This window comes from Papio anubis, chromosome 8 (genome assembly GCF_008728515.1).
Source record: "Papio anubis isolate 15944 chromosome 8, Panubis1.0, whole genome shotgun sequence".
In the NCBI taxonomy this organism is placed as follows: Eukaryota; Metazoa; Chordata; class Mammalia; order Primates; family Cercopithecidae; genus Papio; species Papio anubis.
In genome coordinates this window covers 80,453,076-80,468,672 of record NC_044983.1, presented here as the reverse complement: position 1 = coordinate 80,468,672, position 15,597 = coordinate 80,453,076, and the positions used below count along the sequence as shown (strand labels likewise).

The window sequence follows — 15,597 nt, the reverse complement described above, 5'->3', positions numbered from 1 at the left end:
TTCATTTAATAAATGTTTCTATTTTCTAGGTACCCTTTTCTTATTTTGCCTTTTAATGCTTTAAATAATATCTGACATATGTAACTTTATTACCTAGCAAAAGCTAAAAACTGGTAATATTAATTTTAATATTAGTTGATTTGATAAAATAGACATAACTTTTCTCTAGGAAGAATAAGGACATTTGATTTCATCCACTGTTCTTAAACAGTAATTGTTTTTGGACAGAGGCAATTTTAAAACTAAGTGCCTTTTGGACAAAGGCATATTAACACAGCAAATAAACATAATTTTAATTGTCTTTTAAAAATAGAGAGCTTGTTATAAGCTTTAAAAATAATAAAGTAACATTTTGGAAAAAAAGTACATAAAAAAACTATAAAACTCTGTCTCAGACCTCAGAACAACTACTATAATCCTTTAATCTTTTTTCTATAAGCTTCCATATTTTTCACATAATTGAAAACATAATATATGTACAGTCATGTATTCTAGCTCGTTCTCTTTGGTTTATATTAAAAACATTTCTCAGGCCTGTTAAATGGTCTTCTTAATGTTTATTTTAATGGCTGTGGTGCATTTTCTCAGGTAGATACACCACATTCTAATAAATCATTACCTGATGGCTAAACTTCTGACTTGATACTTACATTTTCCTGTCAACAAACGTGGTTTCAAACACAAGAAAAGAAACTGGAAATGTAATATATGTGTAGTATTTTACTACGGAATATTAAATTTTCATTTTAGATTAGTAGTAACTTTAAACATTTCCTGGTATTTACCTGTTTCTAAATTGCCCTCATGAAAACAATTCTTCCTTTTCTCTACTCATGAATCAAAACTTATAGTTACTAAGTAGTTGATGCTAACAAAAATATTTGGTCTTCCCTAGGGGGCTAAATTTTCTGGGCTGCCCAGAGGCAAAACCTGAGAACAAGTTTAGGGCCATATTCTCACCAGGACCTTTCAGTAGATCTACAAAGACCAATAACAAGACGAACAGAGAAGATCTTGCTCCATGTCTTGATTCAACCTCCAGACTTCCTTTTCATTATGCTTCACTTTGACAGATGTCTATAAAACCAAAGTAAGGTGCCTTTTCATTTCTAAGAAGGGATACATTTGAAATCTATACAAATAATTCTTATAGGCTGGTAGTATATCTGTTCCCTGTACTGTTTAAACTACTCAGAATTCACCAACTCTGCCTATAATTTCTACTCTGACTTCAAATAAGTCTTTGGTTACAATTGAATCAGAAAATAATTTTAAAAGACACACTTCACCTGAGACCAATAAATGAGTAAATTTCATTGCTCTTTTTTGTTATTAAATTTTCCAAGGTTTTCTGTGAAGTTTTCTCCTTGGATCACATGGAAATACTGCTTGAACATGCTTTTAAAAGCAAGTTGATTGCAATCTTGAATGATCTCTTTGGCAATATTTTGATTCTAATATAATCTTTGTAACATTTTGTATACAGCTTTGTGTAATTAAAAAGTCAACAAATTCAAAAGGTTGTTGTGGGGTTATAAGCCACTAAAATGACTTTCTCATTTAAGTCTTATAATTCTGTAAAGTCAGTAGTGTTAAGCCATTTTGCCCATGAAGGAAACTGGCAAAAAAAAAAGAGGTGACTTTTCCAAGCTTACCCAGTCAACACATGTGCATCTAGGCCTGAAATTCACATCTTCTAACTCCAAATAATACCACTGGTCAAGTGTACCATGCTGTTATTTTCAAACATTTCAAATGGAATACCATACTACCAGAGGATAATTCAAATTAGCATAACAAAACAGACATTGTTTCTTGTTAATGTTTTCCAATATTCATGAATATATATTGTGCTTTCTAATCAATGATCTGAAACAACTGTAACTTAGTGTTCTTTCATTAACTGCAAATCTAGTAGCTTCTTGGATCAATTAACACAAAGTCAAAATGGTTCCAGAACTGAACAATGCCTATTTTGGAACATTTAAAATGTATACGTGATTTTTATAAAGGTGAAACACCTGTGGCATTTGTTTTTTCTCTGTTAATAAAAGTCTGCTTATCACTGGAAATTATAAACTGATCAGTGCTCTTCCTAATGTTACTGAAAAACGAGGTTGGATTTAGACAGCCAACATTGCAGAAGGTAAAAACCTTCCCTAGGGAGATTAAATATAATTTTAGGTATACATCTCCTTTTACTTGACTTGTTAGAGTATAAATACTTATGTTTAATGTATTAACATACAATGTCCTACATTCAGAGTCATACATGAACTTTTAAAAGAAAATGCCATTCAGTGCTGTAAACTATTGGGCAATGCTTTGTGTAAAAGAGAAAGATAAGTATTTAGAATAACCACTCATCTGCTCTTTAATGATACTCTCACTGATCTCTGAAACCATGAATAGACAGGTCAATGGATCACAGTAAGGTGAAATATTTTGTAAAGTTTTCTAAGGTAAAACTACCTAAGGGTTGGAAACCCTCAGTCACATTAGAGTCTCCAAACCTGGCAGAAATAGAATGACAATATAATGGGGACATACGTCAGTTATTAAGCTATTGTTTTTTGGTTTCAGACCTACCCTTTGCCACAGATAGGGTTGGAACTCTGAAAACCACACTTCTGGAGGTGAGGGTTAGGGTTAGGGTTGGTTTTGGGAAGCTAGCTCTCTGCTGGGTTCAGCCAATAAAGGACCTAAGAAAGACTGCAGGACTGGAGCAAGAAAAAGGGACTTGCTCCTTGTTTTGGTTTTTATTTGTGTTTTGGCTCCCTGCTCTTTTCAGCATTCCCCCAATCTAGTTTCTTCACCCTGACAACAACAATTCATTCCAGTAGCAGCAGCAGAATCCGGTCTGAGTAATTTTGCAACACTTGGAGAACAGCCACTCCACGCTCCCTCAAAGACCCCAGCACCTGTCAGCCCATATCCCCATCTCAGAGATTTGGGTGTCAGCACCACAGGTTCTCCCTGTGGACTCAGACACAGCAGCACCATCTGAACAGAATCTCCTATGCATAGTTTCAGCTCTGGTAGGCTCTTTTTCTACAGCAATTTCTGAGATCCCAAATCTTCCTTTGTTTCCCCAGTCCTAGAGGTGGTAGCAGCTTCCTGCAGTTGCTAACTCTAGTATACCATAGTGTTGTCTTTTTGCGTTTTCAGTTCTTCAATACCAAGTTAATGAGTTTCTATATGCAATTATCCCTGTTAAACAAAAGTAGTGTAATTTCTGTTTTTGTGACCTAAACAAGCAGCATGGGGTTAACAGAAACAGCTGAGCGCTCTTTGCAGGTAAGTGTGATCAGCTGCAGCTGGAATGCTTTGGGGAGTAGGAGAGGGAATACTGGGAAAACAGAATAATCCAGAGAAGTCCCAAATAAGCTACTATGGAAGAAAAACTGACCAACCAGTTTGTTTCTCAGTTATATGGACACTGCTGTATGAATGTCAATATGAGAAATACAACTACCATTATTGTTTTTTTTCTTTTTCTTTCTTTCTTTCTTTTTTTTTTTTTTAAAGACAGAATTTCGCTCTGTCGCCCAGGTTGGAGTGCAGTGGCACAATCTTGGCTCACTGCAACCTCCGCCTCCTGGGTTCAAGCAATTCTCCTGCCTCAGCCTCCTGAGTAGCTGGGATTACGGGCGCCCACCACCACACCTGGCTAATTTTTGTAGTTTTAGTAGAGACAGGGTTTCACCATGTTGGCCAGGCTGGTCTCAAACTCCTGACTGCAGGTGATCCATCTGCCTCAGCCTCCCAAAGTGCTGGGATCAAGCGTGAGCCACCGCGCCTGGCCCCATTATTGTTAATGGTTACTGTTAACTGTTAATACTAGCTAATATTGATTAAGCACTAAAAATATACCAGGCATAATGCTGACCATTATAATATGTTACCTCATTTAATTCTTAGAATGATTTCATGAGTTAGGAATTAATTTCATGCTTACCTACCAGAGGACATAACAGATTTTGTGATATTAACTAACTTGCCCAAGTTTGCACCTCTACTAAAAAAGAGAGAAAATACACACACACACACACACACACACACACAAATGCAAGAAGACTGTAACTTATGAGAAATGACTGTGGATTAGTAGTGACTCTGTAAGCTATGTATCTTGTCCAGCCTCGCCATTCTGTTTTTATTTCATGGTATTCTATGTTTATAGGGAACTCTTGAGTATACCCACTAGTGGCAGATGCTTATGTCTTTCTTAGCCAAGTGCCAAAAATGGAAAATAAACTAATGAGAGCACAGACTGCTCAGACAGTCTGTTAACAATACAACCATACTGATCTACTGCACATTTATATGCCAAACAAATTGTACACAAAACAAATAAATGATTTTGAAAGTTGTTCATACTGAAGCTAAGTTCTTGTATAGTAGAGATTCACCTGAAAGCGACAGCCTCTCTAATTATTTGACTATTTAAGGCCCTTGTTCTTTGGCAAGTAAGATGGATACATCAATCATCCATCCATCCATCTATCTATCTATCTATCTATCTATCTATCTATCTATCTATCTATCTCCATCCATCTATCTCCATCCATCTATCACCTATGTAATCTAATGATTTTATTGAGCTATCATTTCTAAATAAATAAAATGCAAATCCAGGCTTCCTTTTAAAGATGAGAAAACTGAAAACCTGACTTGCCTAAAGTTATAAGGCTAGTTACCATGTCAGAGGCATTCAAACCAGAGCGACTCCATCTTGAGTGAGGGCTAGGAAGAATGAGGCTGGGACTTGCTGGGCTGCATTTCCAGGAGATTAGGTATTCCTAGCTTCTAGAAGTTTATGGTTAAGGGAACAGATTAATAATGTTTACTAAACAGACCCAGGCCCATGAATGTCCTGATATCTCCACATCTTGAGAACAAAAGCATTCCTAATTTTGCTTTAAAGATAATCATATCGAGTCTTGCAAAATATAGTAATTAGAAAAATTAATCTTTTATCACAAACCTTGTGGTAGAGCACACCTTCCCATGGTTTTTGTTGTTGTTGTTGTTATCTTATGGATAAACAAGCATTGTACCTAGGGCGGGTGCATTCTTCCTCTTACTTTTGGGAATAGCCTACTCTGTCTATGGAGTAGCTATAGTTTCACCACCTTTCTTAATAAACTTGCTTTTGCTTTGCGCCGTGGACTCGCCCTGAATTAATTCTTGCAAGATGCAAGAACCCTCTCTTGGGGTCTGAATTGGGACCCCTTTCCAGTAACAGCCAGAACTTGGGTCTCCTACCATGTCAATAAAACTCCATGTTAGGTGGAAATTCTTTAAATGTATAAGGAAGTCACATGATAGAAAATAAAAGATGCTAAAATGGTTTTATATAGACAGAGTATAAGACAATGTACTTTATTTGTAGCAAGTGAAAAAAAAGCTATAGTATGAAATATCTTTAAACTTATCAAAAACTAACATTTTCAAATAGTATAAAAACAGTCTAGATATCCTTCCTTAATAGTAAATGGGATTATTTTAATGCTGCCAGATGTTTACATCACGTTTAGAATAAGTTATTATAGGCTTCTTAATATTTAAAATAAATATATTTTATAGAAATTATAAAATGTTTTGAAAAATCATTCTTAAACATGATTTTTTGTCAGAAAAGGATAACTAGTGAAATAAGGTGCTTAATTCAGTAGTGTGAGCATAGCAGCAATGCAGTTACAGTTGTGGGTCTGATTCCCAGGGAGGAATCGGCATAGCTCCATAGGCTGATATTACCCACCCCGTTGTGCATATTCACATAGTTGGTTATTGAATCTAAATTGGATACCTAGATTATGATCATAGTTCTGTCACTAATTAGCTGGGTGACCTTGGAAAAATGGCTGTGTCTCTAAATCTAAGGAGATGAATTAATAACACAGAGTATCCACTATGTGTATGGTTTACTGATAGTCCCCAAGGATACAAAGATAAGCAAAACTGATAATATGTTACCTCATTAGGCAGGGGAAGGCAGACAGACATGAATCAAACACTGCAGAAAAGAAATATAGCAATATAAATTAGGAGAAGTGTTGTGAAGTAACAGTGCTGGGTGCTGAGAGAGGGGAACAGAGGAACCTAATTTAATCTGTGAGGGATGTTCGTGCTGAGATCTGAAAGATGAGGAGTCAAGTGAACCAGATGGTGGAGGGAGGTATGAGGAGATGGAACAACACAGAGAAAGGACCTGAGGCAGGAAGAACTTCTTGTGGAACTTACAAAGGGCTCTAGAGGCTGGAGCAGAGAGAATAAGACTCTTTAAAGGATCACAGTTTCTTCCTCTTTAAAACATCTATTGAAAACTTTTTTCTAAGTTTGCATTTTTATACAGTACCTAAGGGTTTTTTTTTTGTTGTTTGCATAATACTTAAAATTAAAGGCTTAAAATATATTTACCTCATTTTCTTGATCCAATAATCTATCTATAGTTGATCCTCATCTCTGATATGCATACATTATTACCAATGTATGCATATCAGAGTTACCAATATTAGTTACATAACACCAGTTCTCCGACAACACAAATTTTAGTTACTACAACATATAAACGGTAAGTAATTTAATAAAGTCCAAACTTTGCTTATAGCTTTTCCACAAATAAATACATAAATAATAAATGCACATGATAATAACAATGGTCACCAATCACATTCCTTCTTTCAAAGTCTGTCAATGATTTTTTTGCTGTTCATTGATTATTCACTTCACTCGCTTGTTTCAGATCATTAATTGTAATGCTTCCTTATCTCAGTGATAAAACATGTGGCATTTTACAAAATTGAATAATCAAAAGAAAGAATTGATCAATAAAGATGAAAATGCAGCAAAGAATCTAAGAGTGGTAATACTAGAAGTGAAACTCAAATAAAATGTAAATGAAATTACAGAAGAAATAGCTCACTACAGGGATGTTGATACTTCTCCACTCAAGAGACTCTAGGTATGGAGTCAGAGGAACTTAGTAAAGGGAAACTTATCGACATAAGTGAGGAAAGTGGATGTGATGTGATGAAACACATAAAGCTATGAAGGGGAAGTGACCCTGGCAAGAGAATCACACATTGAAAGAACTCTCAGAGATAGTTCACAACACTGATAGAATGTCAAAGCTAATTCAGCTTTAGAAAGGAGTATCCAACAAGGCATAAAACAGATGCCTACTCCATATCCTGTCCTGAGTTAGGAAATGAGAAGGTATGCACTGTTTCCACTCCTTCTGATAAGTGTTCTTTACAAAGAACTAAAACACCTTAATTCTTAATATTTTTATTGTTTTAAATTATAGTATACTAAATAACAATTAGCTTTACTATAGTTTCCTATTAATTTATAAAGAAGAGAATAAAAGTTGTTAATGTTTTGACAAACATGTTTAAGGTCATGAGACGATCCTGTTTCTTCCTCATTGCATGCTTTCATCTTGCATCATCACCTTTATAGCCTCCTATTGTCCTGCGAAGCAGGAACGATCTGTAAATTTTACAGACTCTACCCAATATAGCATTTTCAATGTTTTATTATGTACTTTAGAAGGTTGCAGTTATTTTTCTAAGTTTTCAAACTCAATCTTGAAGGATTCTAAATCAACAAATGACTTGGAAAATGATATTAGTTAATTAAATCTTTAGGATTTTACCTAAATATTAGACACCAAATCTTAGGTTTGAGCACCTCCAAAGTCCTAAAATTCCAAGATCCACTGTACTCAAGTAAGTATAATGAAAATAGAAAAATCTGTGTATTTTGTTGGGATTTAGTATTTTATTTTTAACTATAAAATATTGTTTTAAATACCATACTCAAGATCACCCATGAATAAAATGTACAAAATGGTTAAAAGATAATTTAAATCATAGGAAAACAAGGATGAAAAATTCACATACCGGTTGTAGAAATCATCTCTGTAGTAATCATAGTCAAAGACATAACCGCTAAAGAGGGAAACAAAAAAATTAGTTGGCATTTGTTTCAATGACATTAATTTTACTATTAACTTATGATGTTATAGCATAAAATTTGTTACTTTTAAAATATTTATTTTTCAATGTAATTATGTATCCAAAGGACCTTCCAAGATAACGTCCAATTTGATGTGTCATGCCAAATTATTACATGTTTGACAATGTAGAGACTGATAATGGTTTGTGTGGTTTGGAATGAAGATGAGAACAGGTAGCAAAATAAATACTTTAAAACTTTTAATTAGGTATGAATGAAGATCATAGTTTTTCATCTCAGACAAGATATCATATAGTTGTCCTTTCTTTCTGAGGTAATATAATTATCCTTTCTTCCTAAGGTATGTACAATGAGGCTACATAATGAACAAAAGGTATTGAAATAAGATAAATGGAAAGGTTTAGTAACCCATTCTTTATAGAAATGACAAACAGAAATGTAGTTCCTTGGAAATTCAGCATTTTTTAATTCTAAAAAGTATGGATTCAATACTTTAAACAGAGAAAAATTAGAAAAATAACTGTGGCTGTCTTACCAACAATACCTTAATATTTTAGTATATTTAAATATGAATTAGTAAATGCATTTCAGTGATAAGAGTATTATGACTAAGCTCCCTAAAGGAATATATTTTAAAAAGTCACCTCCATCCACTTGCCTTGTTGTTTGAATTTATGAAGCACTTTATATGCATTTTAAATACAGTCATCAAAACAACTCTGTTGGACAGCATAACCCGAAGAAACTAAGGTGCAATAGACCTAAGGGACTTGCTCAAATTTGCATTCCTACTAGGTAACATTGCTGAGATTTAAGGGAAAGTTTCCTGATTTCACAAGTGGGGTCATTTTCACAACACCTCGCAACACTCCCCAACCTGGAAGAAGTCTTAATGTGATGATGAATGGAGTAACTGTACCACAGGGGAGTAATTTAAAAAAAAGTTTACTTATTCATTTTCTTTTTATTGTGACAAAACATACATAACTCGAAATTTACTATCCTAATCCTTTTAAAGTTTATGATTCAATAGCATTAAGTACATTCACAAAATTGTGCATTGTCACTATTTCAACAACCTTATCATCAACTTAAACAGAAACTTTGTACTCATTAAACAATAACTTCCTATTCCTGCCTCTCCAGACTCTGTCATTAATACAAATACAAATTGTCCAATCACAGTCATGCAATATTTGTTCTTTTGTGTTTGACTTATTTTACTTAGCATATTTTCAAAGTTCATCCATGTAGTATGTATCAGAATTTCATTCCTTTTTAAGTATGAACAATATTCCATTAGGGTGAGATATATACATACATACACACACACACACACACATATATATACAGGTGCCCATCTCCCAAGACTTTCCACTAAACTACTAAACAAAGAAATTAGAAAACTCCCAAATTAACAATCTAATACAGTACCTGGAGGAATTAGGAAAACGAGAGCAAATTAACCCCAAAGTTAGCAGAAGAGAAAAAAATTGCCAAAAGTGAAGCCGAACTGAATGAAACCAAGATGCGAAAATCTACACAAAAGATCAATAAAACCAAAAGTTGGCTCTCTAAATAAATAAACAAGATCCACAGACTGTTAACTAGATTAACAAATAAAAAGAGATCTAAACAAGCACAATTAGAGGTGACAAAGATAACATTACAATCAATCCCACAGAAATACAAAAGATCCTCAGAAACTATTATGAAGACCCCTATGTACACAAAATAGGAAATCTAGAGAAAATGGATAAATTCCTTGAAACACACTACCTCTCATAATTGAACCAGGAAAAAACTGAAAACCTGAACAGGTCAATAAAAAGTTCTGAAATGGGATCTGTAATACAAAACCCTATCAACCAATAAAAGCTCATGATCAGTTGTATTCACAGCTGAATTCTACCAGACAAATAAAGAAGAGTTGTTACCAATCCTACTGAAACTATTCCAAAGAAATCAAGGTGGAGAGACTTCTCTCTAACTCACTCCATGAAGCCAGCATCATCCTAACACCAAAACCCGGCAAAGAAAAATAATACACAAAAATCGGTAGCATATCTATATACCAATAACATTTAAACTGAGAGCCAAATCAAGAGTGCAGTCACATTCATGCTAGTCACAGACAAAAATAAAATACCTAGGAATCAATTTAACCAAGGAGGTGAAAGATCTCTACAAGGAGAACTACAAAACACTGCTCAAAGAAATCACAACATAAAATATAGAAAAACACTTCTTGTTCATGGATTGGAAGAATCAGCATCATTAAAATGACCATGCTACCCCCAAGCGATTTACAGATGCAATGCTATTCCTATCAAACTACCAACATTGTTTTTTAAAGAACTAGAAGAAACTATTGAAAATTCATAGGGAACAACAACAACAACAAAAGAATCTGAATAACCAAAGCAATCCTAAGCAAAAAGAACAAAGCAAGAGGCATCACATTACCCAACTTCAAACTATACTACAAGGCTACAGTAACCAAAAAGCATGGTCCTGGCACAAAAGTAGACAATAGACCAATGGAACAGGATAGAGAACCCAGAAATAAAGTCATACACCTACAGCCATCTAATCTTTGAAAAATTCAACAAAACTAAGCAATAAGGAAAGGACTCCCTAGTCAATAGTGCTGTGATACCTGGCTGATATGCAGAAGAATAAAGCTAGATCCTGACCTTTCACCATGTACAAAAATTGACTCAAGATGGATTGAATTTTTTTTTTTTTTTTTTTTTTTGTGAGACAGAGTCTTCACTCTGTCGCCCAGGCTGGAGTGCAGTGGTGCGATCTTGGCTCTGCCTCCCGGGTTCACGCCATTCTCCTGCCTCAGCCTCCTGAGTAGCTGGGACTACAGGCATCCACCACCACACCCGGCTAATTTTTTGCGTTTTTCAGTAGAGACGAGGTTTCACTGTGTTAGCCAGTATGGTCTCGATCTCCTGACCTTGTGATCCACCTGCCTCGGCCTCCCAAAGAGCTGGGATTACAGGTGTGAGTCACCGCGCCTGGCTGATGGATTGAATATTTAAATGTAATACCCCAAAATATGAAAATCTTAGAAGAAAACCTAGGAAATACCCTAGTTGATATTGGCTACGTTTTCAAAAGCAATTGCAACAAAATCAAAAATTGACAAGTAGGACCTAATTAAACTCAAGAACTTCTGCACAGCGAAACTATGAAGGAAGTAAACAGACAGCCTGCAGCCTGGGGGAAAACATTCACAAACTGTGCATCTGACAAAGGTCTAATATCCAGGATCTGTAAGAAACTTAAATAAATCATCAAGCAAAAAAACCAAATAACCCCACTAAAAAGAAGTCAAAAGACATGAACAGACACTTCTTAAAAGATGACACACAGGCTGACAACAAGCATATGAATAAATGGTCACCATCACTAATCATTAGAGAAATGCAAATCAAAACCATAATCTCACACCAGTCAGAATGACTTTTGTTAAATCAAAAAACAAGTGGAGAGGATGCAAAGAAAAGGGAATGGTTGCTAATTCCAATAAATATATTTGAGTATTTACTGAGTAGCAGAAATAGTGCTAGACATATTTGATGCATTCAATAGTTATTGATTGAGGGGATAATCATTTTCATAGAATAGAAGATCTCAGTATTTTCAGATGTAACCAAATAAGCTCACAAAGGAAATATGTGACTAAATTGTTTTTATAATTTTTTTCAGAGACTCTTTTTTTATGCTGTAATCTCAGACAGCAGAATTTAATTGCAAGAAAAAAATTATAAAGGTGTTATTAATATAGATGACAGTAATGATTTCCACTTATATGTCTTATACCTTCAGTAAATACTTCAATGATTGAAAAGCCTTCTGGAAATGTAAAAGTACACAAGAAAAGAAAATTCATTTTTATTTTTTTTTCAGTTGCTGCTTAAATTATCTTGTCCAACCTGCTTATTTTTTTGTTCAGTCCTGACTGCTAAGATGTATTTACAAGAACAAGTTATAGCTAAGTATTCTGAATTGTTTGATTCTCAAGTTCCACTACCTGCCATCATAAACTCAATTTTACCTGTCAAAGTTAAAAATAAAATGAAATGCACAAACAGACCTGTCTTGGTAATCATGTCAAGACTGCTTTTGTCTTAATGGTTTGGGCTTTTAGCAGAAATGTCATGGCAGTAGTTGGCTCAGGTCATAAGCTATAAAATCAAGCTGGATTTCCAAGAAAGAGAAAGATATTCAAAGAGATTCAAAGATCACACTAGGGCAAGTCTGATTAATGGCAGCTATTGTTTCCCCAGTGTTCCTGCCCCTCTTCTCAGTCCTTTTTTTGCGGGGGAGGGTCTCCTTTTCTCTCTTTCCAGATTCTATCTTTCATAAAAATCCCCTTTTTCTTTGAGTGAACCTCTATTTGAAATCAACTGCCAAAAGATGGCATTGTGAGGAGCCATACTCGGTTTTTTAAGGTATTTTATGTATCCTAGAAGTGTATTGCCAAGAAGAATTGGTTTTTCAGTTAAGAAAAATTCCTGCCCCACACCCCTTTTCTCTCTCATAAACTGAGGGTGGTACTGTGATCCTTATGGTATGATCTATTTTAGAGAACTTTTGCAACAGTTTAGTATGACAATTTGGTTCTTAGGTAACTGAAAACAAAAATGATAGTAAATTAGATGTTTAGGGCACTGTCCAGGATGAAACTCAACCAAGGAAATGCTGAGGTTTTTGTTGCTTGGAAGCACAACCAGTGGCTTACGGCAGGTATCTGACCTTCTAGAAAAATGAAATGATGGTTTTGAATGTTTAGTGCAAATAAATATACTGTTTATTTAAAAATCTGGTATGCTTTTATTAATTTTATCCTACTTCTCAGTGTGTCCTTAATCATTTACATTCACATTCTCTTAAAATGTAATGGGGAATCAGAATTGCTAAAGTAATTGCTTAGAGCCATACATCCACACTGTTTCTTTTATTACTGAAGATTAAATGAGGACCAAGTAACTTTCCTGAAATTTCATTTGAACTTTTTCATTTATAGAAGAATCACAACTCATTGGGTTTTACAATATATGTACTCAATTTTTATCTAATCCCTTTGAATTCATAAAGCCAGTTTCATATGAGTAGGCTAATACACAAAGTATTTCTTTTTATTTTCCTTCACCAAACTTCATTAAAATATAATCTTAAGAATATTAATAAATTCCCTAACACAAGTACGAAATATTTTAATGTGTTCTTAGCAAACATTTTGCCAATAATAACTACTACTAGAGCCTTCTCAATTGCTATAACTGGCTTCCTATATTAAGTTGAGTAATCAATTATTGAGTTCTTATTTGTAAGTCAGCTGCAATACTAGGAGTTGTGAATAATTATATCAGTAGAACATGACTTCTAACCTCAAGGAATTTCAATCTAAGTATAAGAGATTAGACAAATACACAGATGAAAGTAAGTTGAGACAGAATTTGATAACTGTCAATCAGAAATAAGAACTTCTATGAGAGTTTATAAGCAGGGGAAATAGGATGTGGTGAGTGAGACACAGGGATCAAATATAGCTTCATGAAAGAGCTGGCATTTGAAATGGACCTTGCAAAGAGTAGGGATTTGACAAGTCAATGTTCAAAAGGTAGGTCTTTCTAGATGATCAAGAAACCTGGTGGTAGAAAAATGTGGAACAAGTATGGACAATATGTTTTATGGAGATTATTCTCTCTCTTGGCACAGCTATTCTTCAGAATACCCATGGTTAGTTCTAGAAGTTATGAGTGCAGAAGATATAATGTAAAACTAACGTAGTATATAATTCAGCTAACTGGCTGAATTTCCAAAGCATACTTCCCTGTGGATAAGGTGAAATCAGAAGTATTCTTAGATGTATTTACAGGATCCTGCTTCTAAGTCATCATAAAATGTTGGTGTAGGTTTCTAGCTGTCAGAGTATCTAAAGTTAAACAAATTTACAAACTTTGCCAATATAATATTGTGAACAAAAATCTGTTCATTTGACTTTAAGGAATACATATAAATTTGTACATTTACTTTGGTGTATGTCACCAATACATATGCACACATATATACAAAATTCCAAAACAGTGAAATAAGCTACTTAGTCTAAGTTACATTGATGAAATATTCAATTTATTTTCAAGGACCTTTGTAATGGGGGAGAAGGTGAGGAGAAACCTACTGGGACCTAAATAATTATGATATCTTTTATAGAGTTCCTGGCTACTGGTGAATCAGTACCTGTCACCTGAGGAAGAGAAAATGGCTAAGAAGTTCTAAAGATTAAAATAATCCACCTAACTTAAGAAAGAGTTCTCATGCTTCACTTGCTGTGAGTCAAGTTTACTGTATCACACATTTAAAGGATGATTACTTTAATTGATAGAGCAGTGACAATGTATGAAGAGTAAATTTTGGAAATGAGAAAAAGAGGAAGAAAAAAACCAATTATTTTTCTTTCTTTTGGCTAGTAACACAGGGTTTCTGATTTTGGAATTATCATTTTGAATGGGGTGCGCTGTTACTTTTCTCTGTACTGTGTCTGTTAGGAAGTGTACTTAAATAAAAATAACAACAACAGCATAAAAACCTTCAATTAGTCCCCATGGCTTACAAGGTAACATGCAGACCTCTTCAATACTAAGGATCCTACAAAATGTAGCTCCTTTCTCTGACATTCTTCCACTATTCATTCAATTACTCTTTTAATCCATCAGCATTTCTCAGCACCTACGCTCTGCCTGGTGCTACTCTGGTACAAAAAAAAAAAAAAAAAATTCTTGCTCTCAGGCAGAGACGTTCTTGTATCTTGACACAATCTTCTGCATTAGCTCACTTGATGGCTCAACAAAAAGTTTCCTGTTATACTCTCCATCCATCAACATGTGTTGTATATTCTTTCTGCTGGAAATATGTCCATTCTTTTTTTTTTTTTTTGAGATGGAGTCTCCCTCTGTTGCCCAGGCTGGAATGCAGTGGCACAATCTTGGCTCACTGCAACCTCCGCTTCCCAGGTTCAAGCGATTCTCCTGCCTCAGCCTCCCAGGTAGCTGGGACTACAGGCGCCCGCCACCACGCCTGGCTAATTTTTGTATTTTTAGTAGAGATGGGGTTTCACGATGTTGGCCAGGTTGGTCTCGAACCCCTGACCTTGTGATCTGCCCGCCTTGGCCTCCCAAAGTGCTGGGATTACAGGTGTGAACCACCGCACCCAGCCTAATATGTCCATTCTTTTTTTTTTTTTTTTTTGAGACAGAGTCTCGCTCTGTCACCCAGGCTGGAGTGCAGTGGCCGGATCTCAGCTCACTGCAAGCTCCGCCAATATGTCCATTCTTAAAGGCCTAACTCAAGCTCCACATCTTCCCACATTATCAAGTTTGTTGAATTAGACTAAATTCCACTTTCTGTGCTATTCTTTGATTATAGTTTATTTGAATTTACATCCAACTCATGCTTGTCAGCTCTCTGCTTCTCTTGCCACTTAGCTAATCTGTATAGATTTATTTTTGTTAGCCTTTCCCGTCACAAGCCAGTGTTTCCCTTCCATTAATCATCCCCATCTCTCTTATTTGAACTTAATCTAATTTATCTGAA

General features: G+C 35.0%; 1 protein-coding gene across 9 annotated transcripts in view; it reads right to left on the bottom strand.

Moving 5' to 3' along the window:
- The window catches only part of RALYL (RALY RNA binding protein like), a 720,856-nt gene that overhangs the window by 65,029 nt on the left and 640,230 nt on the right, over nucleotides 1–15,597 (bottom strand). For all 9 annotated transcript variants that reach the window (XM_031669965.1, XM_021942865.2, XM_031669964.1 and 6 more), the window contains one exon: nucleotides 7,911–7,958. In XM_031669965.1, coding sequence (XP_031525825.1) covers nucleotides 7,911–7,958 — 48 coding nt within the window. The remainder of the gene's footprint in view (nucleotides 1–7,910; nucleotides 7,959–15,597) is intronic.